General features: G+C 41.8%; 1 protein-coding gene across 4 annotated transcripts in view; it reads right to left on the bottom strand.

The window, feature by feature from the left end:
- The window catches only part of GREB1 (growth regulating estrogen receptor binding 1), a 161529-nt gene that overhangs the window by 9009 nt on the left and 128000 nt on the right, over positions 1–24520 (bottom strand). For all 4 annotated transcript variants that reach the window (XM_034766522.1, XM_034766520.1, XM_034766518.1 and 1 more), the window contains 7 exons: positions 21336–21949; positions 11740–11842; positions 10045–10203; positions 8239–8381; positions 7053–7214; positions 4539–4743; positions 3198–3372 (listed from right to left, as the gene is read on the bottom strand). In XM_034766522.1, coding sequence (XP_034622413.1) covers positions 3198–3372; positions 4539–4743; positions 7053–7214; positions 8239–8381; positions 10045–10203; positions 11740–11842; positions 21336–21949 — 1561 coding nt within the window. The remainder of the gene's footprint in view (positions 1–3197; positions 3373–4538; positions 4744–7052; positions 7215–8238; positions 8382–10044; positions 10204–11739; positions 11843–21335; positions 21950–24520) is intronic.

The following is a 24520-nucleotide window of genomic DNA, read 5'->3' as shown; positions in this document are numbered from 1 at the left end:
CCCACGGGCCACATCTGGCCCACAGGACCCTCCTGCCCGGCCCCTGAGCTCCTGGCCTGGGAGGCTACCCCCGGCCCCTCCCCTGCTGTTCCCTCTCCCCTGCAGCCTAAGCTCGCTCCATCGCTGGCACAATACTCTGGGTGGCAGGGCTGCGTGCTCCTGGGGCAGCACAGTTGCAGAGCCGGGGCCTGACCCAGTGCTCTGTGCTGCGCTGTGGCATGGCTGGCTCCAGCCAGGTGGCGCAGCTGCCTGTCCTGGTGCTCTGGGTGGTGCGGCTGTAGCGCTGCCAGTCACTGGTGCTCCAGGCAACGCGGTAAGGGGGCAGGGAGGGTTGGATAGAGGGCAGGGGAGTTCGGGGTAGTGGTCAGGAGGCGGGGGTGAGGATAGGGGTCAGGGCGGTCAGAGGGCGGAGAACAGGGGGGGTTGAATGGGGCAAGTCCCGGGGCGGGGTCATCATGGAACAGGGAGCGGGGGAGGGTGGATGGGGCAAGAAGCAGGGGGGGTCGGATAGGGGGTGGGGCCGGGCTACACCTGGCTGTTTGGGGAGGCACAGCCTCCCCTAATCGGCCCGCCATACAATTTTGGAAACTGGATGCGGCCCTCAGGCCAAAAAGTTTGCCCGCCCCTGATCTAGCTGTTCGGCCATTGGGGATCAGAGAGGATTTTCTCTCCCATAGGGCCAATTGGCAGAGGACAAGGGAGTTTTTCACCTTCTCAGCATCTTTGAGACACAGTAGGTTAAGTAGTAGGGCTGTCAAGCTATTAAAAAAATTAATAGCATGATTAATCGCACTATTAAACAATAATAGAATACAATTTATTTAAATATTTTTGGATGTTTTCTACATTTTAAAATATATTGATTTCAATTACAACATAGAATACAAAGTGTAAGTGCTCACTTTATATTTATTTTTGATTACAAATATTTGCAGTGTAAAAAACTAAAAGAAATAGTATTTTTCAATTCACCTAATGCAAGTACTGTATTGCAATCTCTTTATCATGAAAGTTGAACTTACAAATGTAGAATTATGTACAAAAAAACTGTATTCAGAAATAAAACAATGTAAAATTTTAGATGCTGCAGTCCACTCAGTTGTACTTCTTGTTCAATCAATCGCTCAGGCAAACAAGTTTGTTTACATTTGCAGGAGATAATGCTTCCACTTCTTGTTTACAATGTCACCTAAAAGTGAGAGCAGGCGTTCTCATGGCACTGTTCTAGCTGGTGTTGCAAGATATTTATATGCCAGATGCGCTAAAAATTCATATGTCCCTTCATGCTTCAACCACCATTCCAGGGGACATGCGTCCATGCTGATGATGAGTTTGGCTCGATAACAATCCAAAGTAGTGTGGACCGATGCATTTCATTTTCATCATCTGAGTCAGATGCCACCAGCAGAAGGTTGATTTTTTTTTTTTTGGTGGTTCAGGTTCTGTAGTTTCCATAATGGAGTGTTGCTCTTTCAAGACTTCTGAAAGCATGCTCCTCACCTCGTCCCTCTTAGATTTTGGAAGGCACTTCAAATTCTTAAACCTTGGGTCGAGTGCTGTAGCTATCTTTAGAAATCTCACATTGGAACCTTCTTTGCCTTTTGTCAAATCTGCAGTGAAAGTGTTCTTAAAATGAGCATGTGCTGAGTCATCATCCAAGACTGCTATAACATGAAATATATGGCAGAATGCAGGTAAAACAGAGCAGAGGACATACAATTCTCCCCCAATGAGTTCAGTCGTAAATTTAATTAACGCATTATTTTTTTAACAAGCATCATCAGCATGGAAGCATGTCCTCTGGAATTGTGGCCAAAGCATGAAGGGGCATACAAATGTTTAGCATATCTGGCACCTAAATATCTTGCAATTCTGGCTACAAAAGTGCCATGCAAATGCCTGTTCTCACTTTCTGGTGACATTGTAAATAAGAAGAGGGCAGCATTATCTCCTGTAAACAAACTTGTTTGTCTGAGCGATTGGCTGAACAAGACGTAGGACTGAGTGGACTTATAGGCGCTGAAGTTTTACATTGTTTTGTTTTTGAGTGCAGTTATGTAACAAAAAAAAATCTACATTTGTAAGTTGCATTTTCACAACAAAGAGATTGCACTACCGTACTTGTATGAGGTGAATTAAAAATACTATTTCATTTTTACAGTGCAAATATTTATAATAAAATATATACACTTTGATTTCAATTACAACACAGAATACAATATATACAAACATGTAGAAAATATCCAAAATATTTAATACATTTCAATTGGTATTCTATTGTTTAACAATGTGATTAAAACTGCAATTAATTGTGATTTTTTTTTTGAGTTAATCACGTGAGTTAACTGCGATTAATCAACAGCCCTATTAAGTAGGAATGTGCTTAGTCCCTAACCGAGGTAATTGGTTGCACTGTTAATTTGTCTCAACTTGTGGCCAGTTTCCAGTGTGATTAAAAAGATACAGTGTACGGTTCCCAGAGGTAAAAGACCTTGGATTTTCCTGATGGGCCGTGGGCTCATGGGGTAGAGGGAGATCTTGTAACCCTTGTGGGCTAAGGCCTGACATCCCCACCCTTCTGCATCCTCTGTCTCCCTCATGGGTGGGGGAGGGGGTAGGACTCAGAGAGAACTGAGTCCTGGGAGGGGGTAGTTGAGGAGAGCCTAGCCTCAGTGATGGGTTTTATGGAAGGAACCACTGCACTGTAACCTGTAACCCCTGCACTGGAACCACTTAATGCCTGGTATAGGTGAGCGTGGCTGATGGGCAGGTAGTGCCCCTCCCCTGTGGTAAAGCTAAATAAAAGTTCTGGCCTGCCGCTTAAAATCCATCCATGTGTGTCTGTACTCATTGCACCGCTGTATCCGGATTAAGTGTACATGTGACGGCCACCCCTCTTGGCCAACACAGCTGGGACTGAACCACACAACTCCAGAACCAAAACCATGAGTCACTCCAGCCTGAACTGAAGTGCCAAGCGGTATGGCTGAAGCTGTAGACTGGGCACAGATGGGAACTAACCTACATGCAGACAAATATATCAAGAAATATTTCTCTGTCACCAGGCAAATATTATACCCTACTTGTTACACAGAGTAAAAGCCTTGCTGTTTCCATGATGTCATTTCAACAAGTTGTGCTTAGAGTTTAAAGCGATCAGCTGAAAAAAATCATGTTCCTTCATTATGGTGTTTTACCTTTTTCTGTCTCCTGAACAATCGATTTCTACCGCATTCCACATAACACAGGAATCATCCGAAATGACAATGAAAGGCCAGATATCCTGGGGTTTAATCCCCAGTTCTTCTTGCCGATTTCGTTCTAGTTCCAGATTGTGATAAGACAGCTCTTTTATTAGAAAGTGAGCAGCACCTGAAACCCAAAACAGCATAAACAAGAGGAAAATTCTGAGATGGGAGGTGGCGATGGCAGGGGCAGGAGTTGTTTGTTGATAAGTGCCAACCTTTCAAATGTTCATGGAGCACAGTGTGGCTTGCTCACTCTGAAGGTTAATAATAATATAATATAAGGAGATACACCTATCTCATAGAACTGGAAGGGACCCCAAAAGGTCATGGAGTCCAGCCCCCTGCCTTCACTAACAGGACCAAGTACTGATTTTTTGCTCCAGATCCCTAAGTGGCCCCTGCAAGAATTGAATGCACAACCCTGGGCTTAGCAGGCCAACGCTCAAACCACTGAGCTATCCCTCCTCACAGTACAAGGATGGTGATTAAAGGACTCCAGAGCCAATCTGTCGCCATCCCCAACCAAATGCAACTGAGTTGACAGGTGTGGGTGTTGTGTCAGGCTGCTAAGGCCACATGAGACACCACTGAGGAAACTAATAAGATGAGTTTGATTTTTGTGGTGGGAATTTATGTGATGCCTTTAAACTGTGAGGGACAGATTCACCTCCACTGATACCTCCTGGCACCAGCCACTGCACATGGGGATGGACCCACCTAAGTGATGAAAACCATAATTCCCTCTGTCTGTCCACCTTGGGGGTCCCACCAGAGCAGACTCTGGGTGCTCCATAGAAACCCTTCTGGCAGTCGCTACCTAAGAAATGCACAGGATCAGTGCATTATTAGGCACCATAGCCACTCCCCATCCCTGGCCAGCACCAAACTCATTTAGGGCTATGCTAGTCAGCTATGAGCCCTGCTCAAGTTCCACTGCCTTGAGATGCTGCAGTCCCTCCCACTGACAAATGTCCTGTGGCCAAGGATCCTCTGCTGCATGTTGCACCTGGGAGAAAATGCCCCAGAGTCACATGCCTTCTTCACTAATGTTAGCATTATACGGTTAAGTAGGAATGACTTATCAGGTGTTAATTGATTTTGCATTTACTTGGGGTACAATTCAGTTAACCACCTATCACAGTAAAGAAGGAGGGTGTGGTTTCTGAAGCACAGTATATATGGTGAGATATACTGTGTTGCAAGAGATCACTGATTACAAACCTCTCGGTGAGGGCGTCTGTACAATAACACACATGTGTTTTACCGTTTTTTTTTCCTCCTAATACCTACCTACTCCAGCACTGTTGAAAATACTCGGCAGCACTAGCATGATGTGGTTCGGCCAGTATTTTTTATATATGGCCATTTCATACTCCTTGACAACTAGAACATGCAAATGGCTGGCACCATCCATTGCATGATACAGGTTGAAAAGTCCATGTTCATGACGCCCAGTTGTGGGAGTAAAAGTGGGGCTTTTTATGTAATCCTGACTCTGTAAAGTAAATACAAAAATGAAGGATGAGTCTTTGTATTATGCTGAATATTATTTAAACAAAAAAGGCCAGATCCTCAGGTGGTGTAAGTCAGTGTACAATGGAGCTATGCTGATTTACACCAGATGAGAAACTGGCCTAATATCTAAATAAAAGAGAAATTAGGAATTTTTATAAGAGTTGGAAGAGAACAACTTCTATCAAGTGACAAAGAAAAGGGTCTTGATCGCCTGATTAGCTGGTAAGAGAGGGATAGATACATATAGCCCCAGATGGGATTGCTAATTCTTGATCTACCAGGGATATAGGATCCTCAGTGGCTTGACAGGCCCTGAGGAAGGAAAAAGAAAGTAAAGAATAGAAGAATAGAAAGCAACCAGACATTAAGAGAAGTGAAAGAACAACGAGAAAAAGACTAAGATGATAAAACTTTACACAGCTATAGTGACCCACATCCAATGATCTCGGTAGCACTTTGCAAACATGCATTAAGTCTTACAGCAGCACACCCTATGAAGACGATAAGTATTATACAATTTTTACAGATGAAAAAAACACAGAGAAATTAAGTGATTTGCCGAAGGTCTCACAGCAGATCAGAGGCAGGGATGGGAATAGAATCTGTGGAGACTTGACACCTAGTTCCAATGAAGTAACCATAGTAAATTGAGGGTGCTTCCGGTGGCACACAGTAAATTGGGATAATTTTGTATTCTCATCAGCTGAAAAACACAACTCTCTCTCAGATAAAAGGTGTTGCGTAACTTCAAGTTTGATTGCAGTCTGGCAGATGTATATTAAAAAATATGCTCCTACCTATCTAGGCATAAGCTGCCAAAAGTGAAGGATGGAGTATGGATCAATAACTTTTTTGTGGACAGCTTACCTTCTGCACCATAAAATCTCGGCTGCTACTACTATTCCACAAATTGCTCCAGTAGTCTAAAGAGAGTATACTTCATTGAATCAGGCAGAGATTGTTCCGGGCTTGCATGGGTCATTGTACAGGCTCATATCAGAGACAAGACAGACTGCTCAGATTGATAACCTCTGCAGCTGTCTTCCCTGAAGCTACCATGAGGTTCCGCACGGTCACCACAGAGATTCTTTCAAAACTCTCCTTTATGGTATCTGGTGGAACCACTTACGCAGGCCAGGACAGGCAAGCCAGTGATAAATTGCTTCCTCTTATTTAGTCACAGGCTAAACAAAAACATGTACATTTGATTCTCAAAGCTGAGACCATTCCTCTCTTCAATGTGTTTATCCAGAACCCTGAGAACTCCTGAGTCACTGCACAACAATCTCCAATTGTCATAGTCCCAACTCACAAACAGTGTGTGCCCAGGACCAGCCTTGATTATGAGTAAGGCTATGATTATGTCACAGAGGTTGCAGAAGTCACTGAAACAGTGACTTCCAGCGACCTCTGTGACACTAGGGACCCCCGCAGCTGACCAGCCACTGCCAGCAGCAGGGGACCCTGCAGCAACCCAGCCTCCATGGGGGGCGGGGAACCCTCCCACAGCTGCCCAGCGGGAACCCCCGCAACTGACTGTTCACCGCCGGTGGCAGCAACCCCTGAGCTGCCCAGCGGCTACCACAGGGGTCCCTCCTGTAGTGGCTCAGCTGCTGTGAGCAGCCAGGCCCCTCCCCACAGCTCCCAGCCACCGGGGATGGCAGCAGAGGGACCCCAGAGCTGCTCAGTGGCTGCGGGCAGGGGGGGGCCTCCTGCAGTTCCCAGGCATGGGCAGTGGTGGCAGAGGTACCCCGAAGCTGTTCAGTGGCCAGGGGCAGAGGGGCCACCCGCAGCTCCCAGCCCTGCAGGGCAGTGGGGGGACCTGTCCAGCTCTAGCCCCACACAGTGGCAGCCACTGAGAAATGGGGTCCCTGCAGCTCCCATCCGCTGCAGGGGGGACAGGGTGCTGGATCCTCCTCCCTCCCTATTTAGTCAGAGCTGTTTTTAGTAAAAGTCAGGGACAGGTCACAGCTTCCATGATTTTTTGTTTATTGCTCGTGACGAGTCCATGATTTTTTTTCTAAAAAATATCCATGACAAAATTGTAGCCTTAATTATGAGCAAAGCAAGTATTTGATTGGGACCTTGCATTCCAAGCAATTTCTGCAGCTTGTCTTCCTCTCCAGCAAGGGCACCCAAGGAGAAGGAAACAACTCACTGCCAGACCATTCTCACCATCTCCCGGCAGCAGAACCAGTAGTGAAGCTAAAGTATGATCGGACTCTACAAATCTTTATATCAGCCCTGTCTATGCCCCATATGTGAGTATAAATATAGTTATCCATCTACCTTATCTGTGACAAGCGGTAACCTCATACTTTCCAGCTGTCTTCCTGGTTGACTAAAGACAAAATGGTGCTCCTTTGACTTGGGGATGATAAAATGCAGCTGGATCTCCTCTCCGAGCATGGAATAGGAAAAGGCAAAAGCATGCAGGGTGGACTCATAAAGCTGAGGGGGGGAGAAAAGGACAAATTTAATTATTAGATTCTAACTTTTCTTCTCAAGAGAGCACAGAACAGTCCATGGACATCACTAAGTCAGCGCCAAACCAGAAGGAAACCACACATGGCACAGGAATACTTTTTACCTCAGAACTCATATTAATACTAATCAGTGACATTTGGCTCAAGCACAACATATTCACTAAACAATTTACCCAGCTTCCTGGCCAGAAGCCGTCAATTTGCTCTTTGTTTCATCGATGGTAGCAAGGCTTGTGGGCCAACCTCATTTCTCAGTAACGCCATGTGCTATACAATAGCTGCAGTACTTGCATTGCTGATGCCTTTTTCTTCACATTCTAATGAGCAGCGAACTGGAGGGTTTGTTTGAATAATCAGAGTCCACATGATGTGTATAAAATGCTCTCTGCAGCAATCAACTTACTATCTTCAGCAACTGCTCTGCCCCAGAGTAAATGTTAATAAACCCTAGGGGAAGGTTTACTGGGAAATCAATGATCATTTATAGCGGTTAGTGTAGAATGTTGACTATAGCACTTCATAGGTCAGTGGGAATGATCCAAGGAACAGTCGTGCAAAGTCCACAGAGTGAAACTGTTGACCTCCATGACCTTTACTGACCCTACCAGCCATGAATCTGGGTACTCAAAGAATACCAGAAGATATTCACAATGTGCTTTGTCATTGTGGCACTGCTGCCACTATCAAAAATTAATCATCACTAAGATAAAACATTTTGTCTAAACAAAGATCCCAAAACTGCAATCCAATCCACTCACACAGACCCTTGTGCCTGGGCAGGACTCCAGTGACTTCACTGGGGCTCAGTGCAAGTGCAAAGATCCAACTGCAGTATCAGGGCCAAAATGTATACATCAGTTCTCTATGGAAATGCTTATAGATCAAATATGCAGCTTGGGTACCAGTACTGATACTATAACGTATGCACAAAGTAATTTACAGATCTGCTACAGATTTACTATTCTAAATAAAAATTAGGCATGACTTACCTGATACCTGGGATTGAAGCCCATATATTGATGGCACTGTTCACAGTGGTGGTATGTATTGTATGCTGCATACTTAGATAATCTCATTCGAGTTGTCTGACGGCGCATATACATGTCCTCCTGTTTTCTGCCCATTGATCTGTCTGTATATAAAAAATATTGGACTGTATTCATTTTAAGTATATTCTAGGGCCCATTATATCCCACCTGTGATGAATAAACTGTTTATGTAATCATCACAAGCCTGCATCGATAGTGGGAACACCAAACAAAATAGATATTCAGCCTGAGCTTTGGTTTTATTATGTGTGTATCGAAGGGGAAAGAAAATAACTGTAGATTTAAGTGCTTTGTCATGATGGGTTCGGTGCTCATTTATAATAACGCAGAGGTGTAGGTAAAGCAAAATTATTATTATTATGATTACTATTCGTTGAGTGCTGACTTGTGCTGGGCACAGAACAAACAGAGAGGAAGACACCGTCTCTGCTTTCACAGAGTGCAGTTTAAAATGCTCTCTGCGTTATTATAAATGAGCACTGAACCATCATGATAAAGCACTTAAATCTACAGTTATTTTCTCTCCCCTTCGATACACTGGGGGGAGGAGGAGGGTTAGTAATGGGATATCAGGTGGAAGGACAGTATCGTGGTTAATGCAATGGACTGGTAACTTGGGTTCTGTTTCTGGGAATGTCACACACTTATTGTGAGACACTGGGCAAGTCACCTTCAAATGCTCTAGTTTTTAGATGCCCAAACTGTGCTGGGCACCTGCAGCTCCAGCTGAAAATCAGGCCCCATGTGCCTCAAAATAGAGGCAACTAAAATCAAAGGCTATTTTTGCAAATGTTGGTGCTGATCTCTCTGGGCCAAATTTACACAGGTATTTAGACATGTACAGGTGCATATAGGTACCTTGTGAGATGTACAAAAGTAAATCGGAGTCCAGTGCCTAGCCCACTTAGGCACTTTTGTAAATCGAACTTGGTGCCTATCTGCATCTTCAGAAATAAAATTATCTTTGAAAATCTGGCCCAGGGAGGGAGTTGCTATCATGTAATTGATGTCAGAGCCAAATGAGGAGAGTGTCTAGTGACATTGTGATGTGGACTTTCATCTAGTTGGTCCTGAACTGAGACACCAACTCGTTTCACACAGCCCACCAAACAGCCATCAAATGGATCACTACTTCAGTGGACCACATTCAAACTGGTGACCTACAGTTCAATCCTAACTTTAGCCAAGGTAGAACATGGTTTTGGACCCACTCTCCTAGCAGCTAAACAACCAGAAAAAAAAAAAGCCAGCCAATCAGGAGTGGAGGGAAAAACCAGCCGAGTGCCACAGCAGTTTGGAACCCCAGAAGTTGGTGCCTGGGCGGCCGCCCAGCTTCCCCACTCCTAGAACCAGCCCTGCACACATGCGGAGTCTTATTGAAACATAATGGGACAACTCAAGCAAGTAAATTTACTCAGATACATAATTGTTTGTAAGATCAGGGCCTTACTAGTGAAAGGCTACATAGCTTCCATGCCACAAAACACTCACATTGCTGATCCTTATGTGTTGTTCCTTATCTGACAAACTTTTAATCCTTTTTCAATTTAACCCTCATGTTAAAACTATAAACAATATAGCTCTGTACACTGTAATTACATATCGACGAAATCCTGGCCCCATTGGAATCCTGGCCACATTGCCATTTGCTTCAATAGGGCCAGGATTCCATCCATGCTGTCTATAGTGGGTGCAAGTAAATAAATAAATACATGCATCTCTCTCTGTTATATTTTAAATTCTGACCGTCACTGTTCATATTTTGAAGCCTTGTACAAATCAGACTTGCATCTTCATATTTCGGATCATGAATAGTGTAGTCAAAAGGTATCTTCTTAAATGTCTCCAAATCAGGCCACATGTCTCCTGGCTGGTGATAACATTGATCTGATTCTTCTTGGAGTTCTATAATAATAGTAAAAAAAACCAAACCCAAACATGCAGTTTACAATAAATGGAATGATGTCTACAGTTTTACAGAATGCTTTTTTAAAGAGATGTGTGAAATCAATTGAAAGGTTCAAATGATTGCATAGAAAGATACCCCAACCTAAAGCAAGTCTATGCTATGCATATAGTTTAGGAGGTTATTAATTATTATGACTATTATTTCTTTTACTATTTTAAGGCAACAACATCTGTGAAGCTGTTTTCTGCAGAAAAACTAGTGATCATCTGATCAATTACTCAACATTCCTCACCCCTCAATGCAATTCTGCCATAACAGAGTAAAAGCACCAGTCAGAAGCCATCTGGAATCACATATGCACTGATAATAAAAGCACCACAGCAAGGATTTTGCTGGTAAAATGGACCAGCCAGCAGGAGTCTCTCCACTGACTTGGATACACTTTGGAGATAGAGTTTTCAGTTAAGGGAATTTGGTTTGTTCTCTCCCCCACTAGTAAGGAGTCCAAGATGTTTGGGGGCAGACCCTAAGCTGTTGCAGTGTCATAGTTCCACAGAAGTGACTGGAGCTATAATCATTTACACCAGCTGAGGAACTGCTGCTTGGAAACTAGAAGTAAATAGGAAACTCAAGCAGAGCTATTCACACAGGATGAAATTCCTCCCCATGCAGAGGGCCAGCCAGCATACAATGTATGATCCTCTTAGATTCTCCGTAAGCACTCAAAACAAGAATTTAAATAGCAACAGAGGGTCCTGTGGCACCTTTCAGACTAACAGGTGCCACAGGACCCTCTGTTGCTTTTTACAGATTCAGACTAACACAGCTACCCCTCCGATACAAGAATTTAAATGAGACTTACATGAGGCAAAAGCTTTGTACTGCTTCTCTGTACAGGGGAGAATTTTACCCCCAATAGTAAAAAAAATATCAAATAAATCACTGTAGTGATTGATCAAAGTAAATAGAGCCTCGGAGACATCTAGAATTACATCTGGAGAAAGAGCGGAATGAGGGATATGCTGAAAAAACTGAGAATAGGATCAACTACTGGAAAGCAGGAATGTGTGTATGGTCTTTTCTCATTCATATGATCTCTTGTTTACCTAAAATGTATAATACAGTGACAGTATTGCTAATGGTTATAAATCTGTCAATGTTTCCAAGTAACCCCCTTTTTTGCATTTGACCAAAAAATAATCATTCCAGGCTTAAAGTCAGTATATTGTTTCTCAGCATGAGATGAACTATTTTTAACATACAAAATGCTGCTGCCAACTTTCTAAGAAAAACAGAGATGTGCTGAGAGGAGGAGTGAGCTCTAAATGGAGAGAAATTAGCTAATCACAGGATTCCAAATTAGAAATTAAAATCCTTAACTCCTTAATTTAAGAACTCTAAATGGATTGCAGTAATGTAAATGAACTACAGTGTAAAGGTGAAAAGCACATGATAAAGTAGTCAACAACTGGTCCAATTAACAATGTGACAAAAAATCCCCAGAAGCGAATGTCTCTTCATCAACAACTTACTAATATTGATTTCTTCCTCATCATAAACATCCACTTCCGTCAGTCTAATGAGCATTCTGGACAAGATACTGAGGAACTGAAGATAGGCTCCCGTTTTTCCTATCTGTAACAAATATATAAATCAGAAACTAAACAGTTGTTTATCATGAATGCCATTCTGTCATTATTTGGAAACTTGGAATTGTAATGATTATTGTAATCTAATTTAAAAGTAGGTCAAAGTCCAACTCTTAAATTCTGTTGCATATACATTCCTATTCCTGTATATTCACAAGTTTATATGGGATGATTAATGACTCATCTTGCACAGTAATGAGACTTTTATGCAGGAAATTAACATTCAAAATATACCTTATATGATACCCTTGGGATATAGGCATACAAATAAAAAAAACTCACCACAAGCAACTTCTCTCCCCTGAACTATACTCCCTACAATGGGCAGGAAAACACATTTTTAATAATCCAGACAAGTACATTACATGAAAATCTGCCAGGGAAAAGCACAATATAACTAAAGCTTTACCTCAACCCTTCCAAGCCTGTGCATTCATTGATTGACATATTGAGGCAATTGTCTATACTGAAGAATGTGTTGAAACAGGTCCATAGGACGGAATGCATCATACCCAAATAGTTTCTCTTTTCAGTCAGATATGATATGCAAAAATTTTATTTCCCCACAAAGCTTATGTGATCCGTTTTTTAAATTACATCAAACATCTAATGCTTTTCTTTTTTTAACCCAAACCAGAGAAGATACAGTCCTTCTCTCCACTATGCAGACATGCATTGCTGTGCTTTTGTACAATTTACTTTTGCATCTGATTTTACAAAGGGATGGGCCAATTACTCTCAGGCAGCAGATAGTTTAACCCAGGGGTAGGCAACCTATGGCACGTGTGCCAAAGGCGGGACATGAGCTGATTTTCAGTGGCACTCAAGCTGCCGGGGTCCTGGCCACCGGTCCGGGGGGCTCTGAATTTTAATTTAATTTTAAATGAAACTTCTTAAACATTTTAAAAACCTTATTTACTTTACATACAACAATAGTTTAGTTATATATTATAGACTTATAGAAAGAGACCTAAAAATGTTAAAATGTATTACTGGCACGCGAAACCTTAAATTAGAGTGAATAAATGAAGGTTGCCGACCCCTGGTTTAACCAATGAATTGTCCTATCATCTTGCGTGTGAAGTTTACTGGACACAATGTTAAATAAATAGATAGATAGATAAATAAATAAATGAGCAAGCACCTAAACACAGCACTTGACAAACACTGGGCCCTTAACGTTAATGTGGCTTAGGAAGAAATGTCCATCTTGCAGGGATAAGAGCAGCTTTCATAAATCCTATTTGCACTTTGCCTTCTTTCTGTGTAATTCAACATTAAAAATTACACTGAAGACAACTTGATAATCATAAACAACAGTTGCCTCTTCAGTGCTCAGGCTTACAAATTAATTATAATCCTGATCTTGCTTCTATTGAAACTGTACAGTTTATTTCAATAGGAGAGCATGAGGCCTGATAATAAACTGACAGCAGTGCCGATCCTGCTTTCCTGAGGTACCCAAGAATCCAGTTGCCATGAAATAACTATACTGGAGATTTGAGGAACGTAAGAAATATAGGGTTGAGTCTAATGAGAGTTGTATTATTTTAAACAGTTATGGAATAAATGTTCATTTCACTTTACATTTGAAAGAAGGAGGCTTTGAAGCTAAAACAAGACAAAAATAACATTTGTTCTCTTTTAAAATGACAAACAGCAAACTGGAACCTGCACTTCCTACTAAATCAGATTTCTCTCAGAACAGTTGTTAACCTTGGAACTGATCCAAAGCCCATTGATTTCAATGGGAATTTTTTTATTGACTTCAGTGGGTTTTAGATTAGGACCCTAGAGCTGAAAATAATAGCTATATTATAGTGACTCCCTGGGTCCATTTATTTGTGAATCAACTAAACAAAAATTTCATATCTTGGAAATGATCCCTCATCTAATATTTCATGCAAATGTGTAATTGATTGTGTTTAGTTCCAGGAGAGTATAGTACCTACATCGTCTCTCAGATTTGGGATTACTTCTATGTATCTTTATCAGAGCTTTCATTTCATCTGAAGTGACACTTGGATTTCCATTGAGATCATCAGTATTCTGTCAAAATTGGGTGAATTTGACAGATTCTCAGTTTGAGAATAATTTTATAGACAGTTTGACAGTAATAAGGTGACTCTGTAGCTCAGACATATGCCGCTCATAGCTGAAATAGGCAGGATATCATTACCAAGTTCATTTTGATTGAACACAACTCCCTTAATAGGACAACAGCTTTCCATTCTTCAGTCAACTGTCAGCTCCAGAAAGCAAAATTTTAGAACTAATGGATTTGCAACATGACCTTCTCAGTAAATGGAGCTGCCAGCAACACTTGTTGCTGATAACATTAGTTTTTACATCTAGCCTCCCTATCAATCTAAGTAAATAAGATACCAAATAGGGTAACTTTGCCTAAAAGAAAGCAGAGGTATTTTATGACTATCAATAACCTCCAAAATGTGGCAGTGCCCAGTGCCTTCATAGATGAGATGTTTTGAGTTCCATACAATCTTTCATCCACCTTGATGTAGAACACTTACTCTGTTTCTTTTTCTGTCTACACAAAGTAGAAAGAGTGCAGTCTGATGCAGACAGAACAGACAAGGCCTTGGAAGAAAAAGGCTCAAGAAGGGAAGGAGCAAAATTCTCAAGCTTTTAGATCATTTATAAAAACTGAGACGTGTGGCACCAGCAACCATTCACTAGTCTGATTTCTGCTTGACATTTGCTATGATTTGGGACATGAAAAACTGGGGATACATTTACATTCCAACCTTTTAATCAGAATGTCATGTGACAGTATTTACTACTTATGATGACAACATTTAGGAATGAATCTGAGTTGAGGTTTTCCTTGCAAGATGGTCAATGGTGGGAAGGCCCAATTTTTGTGTACTAAAGAGACACATGTATAAAGTACAATACCTGCTTAAGGGGAGAGGCAGTCCTGAGATCTTAGCCAGGACTGTCTGGATATGTGGACTCCCTACTCAGACCCTACGCCACCAGCACTCCCAGCTATCTCCGTGACACCACTGATTTCCTGAGAAAACTACAATGCATTGGTGACCTCCCAGAAAACACCATCCTAGCCACCATGGATGTAGAGACTCTCTACACAAACATCCCACACACAGATGGAATACAAGCTGTCAGGAACAGTATCCCTGATGATGACACAGCACAACTTGTTGCTGAGCTCTGTGACTTTATCCTCACGCACAATTATTTCAAATTTGGTGACAATATATACCTCCAGACCAGTGGCACCGCTATGGGCACCCGCATGGCCCCACAATATGCCAACATTTTTATGGCTGACCTGGAACAACGCTTCCTCAGCTCTCGTCCACTCACGCCCCTTCTCTACCTACGCTACATTGATGACATCTTCATCATCTGGACCCATGGGAAGGAGACCCTGGAAGAATTCCACCATGATTTCAACAGCTTCCACTCCACCATCAACCTCAGCCTGGACCAATCTACACGGGAGGCCCACTTCCTAGACACCACAGTACAAATAAGCGATGGCCACGTTAACACCACCCTATACTGAAAACACACCGACCGCTACGCCTACCTTCATGCCTCCAGCTTCCACCCCGGACACACCACACAATCCATCGTCTACAGCCAAGCGCTGAGGTACAACCGCATCTGCTCCAACCCCTCAAACAGAGACCAACACCTACAAGATCTTCACCAAGCATTCTCAAAACTACGATACCCACACAAGAAAATAAAGAAACAAATCAACAGAGCCAGATGTGTACCCAGAAACCTCCTGCTACAAGACAGGCCCAAAAAAGAAACCAACAGAACTCCACTGGCCATCACCTACAGTCCTCAGCTTAAACCTCTCCAACGCATCATCAATGATCTACAACCCATCCTGGACAATGATCCCTCACTTTCACAGACCTTGGAAGGCAGGCCAGTCCTCGCCCACAGACAACCCGCCAACCTTAAGCATATTCTCACCAGCAACCACACACTGCACCATAACAACTCTAACTCAGGAACCAAACCATGCAACAAACCTCGATGCCAACTCTGCCCACATATCTACACCAGCAACGCCATCACAGGACCTAACCAGATCAGCTACAACATCACCGGCTCATTCACCTGCATCTCCACCAATGTTATATATGCCATCATGTGCCAGCAATGCCCCTCTGCTATGTACATTGGCCAAACTGGACAGTCACTACGCAAGAGGATAAATGGACACAAGTCAGATATCAGGAATGGCAATATACAAAAACCTGTTGGAGAACATTTCAACCTCCCTGGCCACACAATAGCAGACATAAAGGTAGCCATCTTACAGCAAAAAAACTTCAGGACCAGACTCCAAAGAGAAACTGCTGAGCTCCAGTTCATTTGCAAATTTGACACCATCAGATCAGGATTAAACAAAGACTGTGAATGGCTATCCAACTACAGAAGCAGTTTCTCCTCCCTTGGTGTTCACACCTCAACTGCTAGCAGAGCACCTCACCCTCCCTGATTGAACTAACCTCGTTATCTCCATACTAATTTATACCTGCCTCTGGAAATTTCCATTACTTGCATCTGAAGAAGTGAGGTTCTTACCCACGAAAGCTTATGCTCCCAATACTTCTGTTAGTCTTAAAGGTGCCACAGGACCCTCTGTTGCTTTTTACAGATTCAGACTAACATGGCTACCCCTCTGATTCTTTCCATGGATATCTATGGTAAACTGAAAGCAGGTGGTCCTTCTGTCCAGCAATCAGAGGGTGAGATTCCAGTCAGCAAAATGGTTTAAGTGCTACCATTTTGATTTGTAGAAGAGGCATTCAAAGTGCTATTATAACATGTACCATAATGGGTTCCCCTTTTTCCACTGGTTTCAGACACTGCACAGCAGGATGATTGACAGGAATGGCTCTCAGATACCAACTCCTGTGGTACAAGCCATCTGATTGACCACTTTCTTATCATCTCTACTACTAAGAATGTGCTTCCAAATCTTCAAAATTTAAAAAAATATGGCAAATGGAAAAACACTGCTATAATTTTTTCTAATCCAGTTTCCAGGTGAGAGAGTTCTGAACAGACCACAGCAGTGGTTCTCAAATTGTGGTCTGTGAAACACTTGTGGTTCACAGAAAACATGCTGATGGTCCACAGATGGTGCCGGCTCTTCTTTTTTCCACCTGCTACATTGCACTAAAAGACAGCTAACAATAGATACATTAAATACTTACCTAATATTATTTTTTCACATAAGCAACTAGCTCTAGAAATCTGAGATGTTATCTGTGAGTGGTAGGGCAGGTGTTGTAAGCAGTCATGGATGGAAGGTTGCCCTGAAGACAATCTTTCTTTTAGGCTGTGGTTCACACAACAAACACGTTTGAGAACCCTGTATCACAGAGTCGTTCACAGGACTTAGACTGCTTCCACACTTATAGAAAGTTCTGTTTTCAGGGTACAAAAACATAACAAAGAAACCCAGCAATAGCACCAAACCTCTTGCATGTAATTTGGGAACATAAAAGAAACTTTTATTTCTTCAAAAAAAACAACACTACAAATTTCAGTGAATTTGGTGGTCATGGATGTACTATATTTGAGCACCCTGGATGATGAATTTATATCCACAGACCTGGTAAACTTTTTCACAGTAGTGCATATTTATCCATACTGCCCAACCAGTGTCTTAATATTTTTCTAGAGAGATCACCCCAGGGATGAAGCAGCAATACTATCTCCATGCCTTTTCACTCTTTGCCCTCTGCTAAGACTCCCAACAAGAAAGATAATTGTTTCAGTGGGTTTCTTAATGTGGACACCTGTCTACTGAAAAATGGACTGAGTCTACCAACTCCTTTCACGTGAAAGGAACTCTTGACAATGGACATGAAGATAAAAAAAATTTCTAGGGCAAGTTGACTTCTTTCCCTCATTAATTTCCAAAACCATTCCCAGGGGATCTGAAAGGCAGTCAGAGTAGATCATTTCCAATTTACACAAAGCCTTTATGCTATGAACCTACAAATAAATCTTGAGACAATCCAACCCAGATTGTTATCCAAGAATGCATTCAAGTGTAATCAAAAGACTATAAATAGCTTGTTGAGAACGCTTTGGGGCAAAGATAAAATTGAATAAAGACAATCTAGATGTGCAGGTCACCAACCATAGACCTTGGGAAGAATCCATACTAAGGTATGACTGTGGGATGCCATAAAAGCATGCAGCCTTCAGGACCACATGCTAGAGGGTCTTCTTACCTCAGAGCTAAAAACAATGGTGCAAAAGTATGTATTAATGAAACAAAACTTGAGTGTATTTCTTTGAGTGCCATAGGCTGAGAATCTAAGGTGGGCGTTGGGTGGGAAACAAGACTTCTTAGAAACCGGAAGGAAGTACCAGGAATAGTACTCTGGAGACAAGTTAAAGTAATGGTCCAGTGGCTCCATAGAATGGGGGGAGTGTTCCAGATTTAGTAGGTTTGGAACTTGAAGCATCTTCTCTTCTTCCTTTTATCCTTAGATTTGTCTTTCTGGATATAAGGCAGAAACTGTAAGAAATGCAGAGGCACCCTGCATTCACTAAGGATTTGGGCTCACCAGATAGGGTGAGAGAATTTCTCCCCATATTTCATTCAAAGGAAGCAAAATAAAAGGCTGCTGAGAAAAATAAGTATTGGGGTTAGCTAATGGCAAGTCTGTTTTGCCCCTTTTATTCCTGTGTATGTATTCAGACCACTGGTTGATGTCTTTACATGCAGTTTTTATCATTAGTTTATTATTGGTATTGTGGTATTACCCGAAGGCCTCAGTGGAGATCAAAGCCCCATGGTGCTAGGGGCTATACATATCTTGACTGGAAGGTAGCCATATAGAAAACATGTTAGCCAGCCTTGGAAGTGTTATGTATATGAGGGGAAGGAGGAGAATTCCTGAATGCTAAACATTTCGGCAGTGATACTTATAGTTTTGGTTCACTAGAGTGCTTGATTTTTCTTAAATTGACTTCTTATGTTGTATGGTACAATAACAACAACAACAACTTTCTAGTGCCTGAAAGGATTGTGTCCACCAATTCAGAGATCTTTCTCCAGCTTACTATTCTGGCTGAATTGTTATTTATACGCTTAGAATGGCATTTCTAATAGCTGATCTCTATCAGCTATTATGAACTCTGGCTTTCTGTGGTTTTAGTCAGTGGGTTAATGTTACAAAAACTGGAAATCTAAATCTTTGCCTTAGTATAGATTTGTCTTTAAAAAGCTCAGACAAGATATTATGGTGTCAAAATCTTCTGCTGATTCCTCTTAATGCAGTAGGTAGCATAACTCCACATATAGTGCAATGGTTATGAAACAAGCCCATGAGCAGAACACACTTCTAGAAAGAAAACTGTTTATTTCCAAAGTGAGACAGGAGCTCACATTTGCTATATGTTTTCTTTCACCTTTCCATTAGAATAGACGCGATACTACCATACATTAAGCCAAAAGTAACCAACATACTTTCTTAACTGTTTTGGAGGTTTTTAGAATATATTCTCTTTAGTATGTTTGGGGTTTAGACATTAAATGGAGCTAAGCAGCCATGTTCCCCAATATACCCCTAAAAATGAAACATTTAATAAAATGAAACATTTAATTCCTGATTTCCTCCATAAAACATTCAGTATGAAACGGGTGTGTAATCAGGAAGAACTGGTGAGTATGCAATAAATAAATGCATGGAGAATATTTTTAGGACCTGATCCAACTCTCATTAAAGTCAATGGGAAATTGTAGGTCAGAACCATTGTTCTGGAGACAGTCAGAGAAGAGATGGAGTTGTAGAACAGACAATGTTCTTCTGAGGTGAAATTCACCTCTGTGCAGAGGGCCAACCTTAGTCCTATGTACCTCTTAATCCCTCAAAATCAGGCTTGCACTCATGCCCCCAAGAAGCAGACGAATAAATAAGCAGACTATATTTTCTGCATATATTTGGCCAATGACACATATCATATAAGTGTTAAGGGCCAAGTTCTGTCCTCAGATGAACACAGGACTCCCACTGACTTTGTTGGGAGCCACAAGCATATATCTGTGGGCAGAAATCAGTTATCTTATGGCCAAATTAATGGCATAGTAATACAAACTACTACATATGGTTTATTTTGTACCCTTATTGTAGCGTTGGGAACCATAACTTTGAACTTCTTGATTTTTAGGCATGCAAAATTCCAACCAAAATTACATCAATGTATGTTTTTCTTGGATGTGGGAACATACTAGCTATCTGTTGCACAGTATATCAGTTTTTACCTTGTCTGTGTTTACCACATATTCATCTCTTTTGAACACTTATTATCTTAATTCACAGCAAACATTGAGAGTTTTGATCATGGAGATGGAGAGCAGTGAAGAGATGTTCTTCAGTGATCCATCTGGTACCCTCTATACATTTATAGCAGCACTTGCAAGTGCCTACATACTTCAAATACATAGAGCCAATTCATACTCTTACTTACCCCAGCGTGACACCATCTATTTCAATGTATTGCACCTATTAAACTGGGAGCAGAATGTGGTCTTTTCTGTACTGAGACCTCTGCAATACACAGGTACAGAAGAGTGAGTGGCAGATTGAACTTTGGCTTTCTGTGGTTTTAGTCAGTGGGTGAATGTTACAAAAACTGGACATCTAAGTCTTTGCCTTAGTTTGGATTTATTTCTAATTTCTGAGGGCTCTATGCAATATTCTCTCTGTGGCTATGGTGTTTCCCCCATGCCTGGCATGTTGCATAAAACTTCAGTGGAACATTAGAACTTTTAGTATATAGTATATGCATTGAATTGTAGAGACACTATGCTCATAGCTGCATGCTAAATATTCTTAGGGCACTTAAGAGGGAAAAGGCTCCCTGAAGTCTTTACCTACTTCCAAGTGTCCTTACAAAGTCATTTGAAAACTCTTGGGCCAGAAGTTCTGCTGTTTTTGTTGAAGTGGATCAGTCCCTCTTGTATTTGCAACAACTTCTATTTCTCTCCAAACCATGAAGAAAATGGCTGACTGCCAATTTCACACCCTAATCAGCTTGACCATAAGAAACTGACCCTGGGTGGCTATTCAAACTTTATTTAAAATTTAACTCCTATTAGTCTGTAACAAGCTGCAAGGGACAGCACGGTGTGTAAAATATATTTTCAAAGAAAAAAAAAGAGCATCATTTCCTTAAAACACAACACTAATTGTATAAAGATTGACAACAAAAAAAAGATATCACTACAACTTAATTGTCCTTGCCTCAAGTTAACAGTGAAGCGAGGAAGATTATTTAACTAAGGTGGATACAGTAATAAAAACATATAAGCAAGGTTATTTTTCACCAGTGGAAAAAATCAGTTAGCTATGAATAATAATCTCATTAACCTAGCACTTAATAAGATGAAGACAAAATTAATCAAAATAAAACAATGATAATAATACCCTCTTCTTATTACACACCTGAGGTGGCCCACTCAGCAGCAGCCTCCTTGGGTGAAAGGTGTCCATTCTGCCCTCATTTCTATTATTGTAGTCCATATGGATTGGTTTGGGAACTGTCCACTGGCGATAGTATAGAGACTGCTCCGTGCAGGTCATCATTTTACTCATGACAGGGCGGAAAGAACTTGCCCACATCACAGAATGATAAGGCAAGAGGGAAGATGACTTGGGAAGTCCGCTGCTGTCAGTAGAAGTAATAATGTCATATACCAGCTTAGGCAGGAAAACAATGGGGGGCTGTTTTGATGCTTTAGTCATGGAGCACTGAGACGTCTGCAGGATGAAGGAGTTGTGAGTAGGTGCAGAAGAAGAGGAAGAAGAGGAGAAAGGTGATGACGATGAGTTGATGGAAATTTGGGCACTTTTTATGTTCTGTTTTGAATCCAGCTGTTCAGCTGCAGCAGGCAAGTGCTTGCTGATCACCGTTTGCGCCCCCTTTTCTACTTTCTGCCTTTGCCTTTCGCAGTTGTTTGCGTTCTCTTCAGTAGTGCTGCTTAGGACTTGGTGGGGTGATTTTGCTATGTCCCCTGGTGCTGCTAAAGGAGGAGATGATTCAATGCAGAATGCTGCACCTAAAAGCAAAATCTGTATTTCAACGTGGCGTAATGTGATTCTTCAGCAACTACGTTGAACCACAACATTTCTATTACACTTTTCATTGTCAAACCACAGTAAACAATATATAATGCAGACATCAAAAGCTGTGAGTCCAGACCTGCTCATATTGTGTTCACCTAACTCACACAGGTAGTCTTACTGAAACTAATGGAAGTATTTGGGAGTATAAGCCCATGCAAATTTGGAATACTAAAATCCATGGCAAAGCTCCCATTGATTTCAGCACTGAGCCTTATGTTTGATAAATTTTCCATTTCTTCGAGAAATGTAAAAAAATATAACTTTAAAAAATGTAATAGTCACAGGTTATTTTCCCTCCAACTATAACAGTTTTAACATAGGCATGATTTTGATCCTAAATGTTCTACCGGAATCCCATTAACATTACACTTATCAGCCTCCTGGAAGGTGAGGGCCTGATCCTGAGAGTTGCTGAGCATCCCCAACTCTCAAAGATTTCAAAAACGAGATGCAAATGATCAGCAGTTCTCAGATTAGCTTTTCAAAATAGTCCATTTGCCGAGGCACTGATCTCCATAGCACTTATTGGAGTCTCCCCGCAAGCAATAAAAAAGAAAAGAAAAAAGTGATTGTCAGCACTGACATAAACAAACACAATCTCATAAAGTCAAGTAGATTTCAACCATCTAATCAGGGCATGCACCAATTTCCAAGAAAACAGCTATACAATTCACACTCCAAAACCAGAGTTCCCATAAACCCATTGCCTAGATGCCCATGACCTCATGCAGGAACTCCACAGATTATGCCTACCAAAGATAGACACAATCTCCATGAGACATGGATCAACGAAGTTGGGGAGTGTTCACACTAAAATTCACAGATCATGCTCCCTTACACCAGACCCTACTCCACAACACTCTCTGTCACGACTAGCTATGGGGGACCTTCTAAGTGTGAACTCCATAGTTTCTGGGAGATCCAAAAGTGATGTACAATAGTTACGTGCTGTGGTTCCTTTCTTGACTTTCTATTTTTCCACAAACATATATGAGGGATGCCCACCTGCTTTGTCCCCATGAAACAGGAAGAGACATCCCAATTGGGTACTCCAAAGCAGTCAATAGCAGAATAAAAACAATGGTAAAAATGTCACCAACAATGTGAATACATTTTGGACTTAGTACTACTGTGACAACATGCCAAAGACCTGTATCCATGTGCAAGAACTGTCCAAAGAGATTTTCTTTAACAAACAGATTCAGGCCAACAAAGCCAAAAGTGGCATCTTAGGGCAGTGGAGAAGGGATCAGCAGCCTGACTTTGAAGCACAGTATACATTTCAAAAATTTAAAAATGTGGTGCTTTTCTGCTTGTAATGGCAACTGTGCCTTATGGCAAAATAATTCACAGTCAGAATACTCATATAGCTGTGGTGAGAACAATAATTATTTGGAAATAACTTGAAACATTTAATTTTACAGCTAATGCAACATAACATGTTTTGTGACGTTACATGAAATTGTAATCTTCCACATAAGTATTTATTTATTTTTACTGAAGTATGATACAATGCATATGGCACATTTTTGTTCTGATCCATTAGTCTCCACCCATCAAAAAAAACATACAAATTAAAATGTTTTAGTACCTCCTGACATTGCTTCAAACTTTTACTCCTGGGGGAATTCTGCACCACTGCACACATGCCAAATTCACATCCCCCCACAGCTTTTTCTCTCTCCACAGAATGCTGTAAAACATTCTGCCAGGGAGCCACTGCAATTACCCCTTTTGCCCACCAGGGGCTGTTGTGGCATCAAAACAGAGGACAGACAGCTCATGGCCAGAGCAGCCAGCCACAGAGCCGTTGCGAGCAGAGGCTGCTTTTCTCACGCGATATACCTGGGGTTCAGAAGAGCTATTGGGAGGGACAGATTAGGGTAGAGGCACAGGAGCTAGTGGGATGACAGCATTGAGCCCGAGACTGAATGGGAGTGGGCTGCCGCTGTAGGGACACATGGGGACTGGGGGGAAGAAGGGTGCAGGGAAAGGCAGGGACAGGGCAGATGTGCCCGAATTAATAGGAACGGCTAGGGGTCAGCCAGGGTCTGCATGGAAAAGGCTCTCCAACAACCCCTTGTCCCCCCCTTTCTTCCTCCTCCCCCCCTGCAAAAAACCTTGTTCCATACTTCTCCCACCCACACCTAACAACACTCCAGGTTCACTCCCAGACTGCCAGAAATTAATTCCCCCTCCCTCAGCTCTTCCATTACCCCTGACTCCCCCCAAGTCTTTGCACTGCTTCTGGGGGGTGTAGGAAATACATTTCTGTACAGTAGTTTAAATTAATTATTACTCAAAGTTCTGTATTAATATGCCTACTAAGGAATCTATTTGTCAAAAAAAACATTTCCTGAATCTTTTTAAAAAAGCAACAGAGGGTCCTGTGGCACCTTTGAGACTAACAGAAGTACTGGGAGCATAAGCTTTCGTGGGTAAGAACCTCACTTCTTCAGCATCTGAAGAAGTGAGGTTCTTACCCACGAAAGCTTATGCTCCCA

The sequence above is a fragment of the Trachemys scripta genome, chromosome 3, assembly GCF_013100865.1.
Source record: "Trachemys scripta elegans isolate TJP31775 chromosome 3, CAS_Tse_1.0, whole genome shotgun sequence".
Taxonomy (NCBI): domain Eukaryota; kingdom Metazoa; phylum Chordata; order Testudines; family Emydidae; genus Trachemys; species Trachemys scripta.
This window is presented reverse-complemented; position numbering and strand designations above follow the sequence as displayed.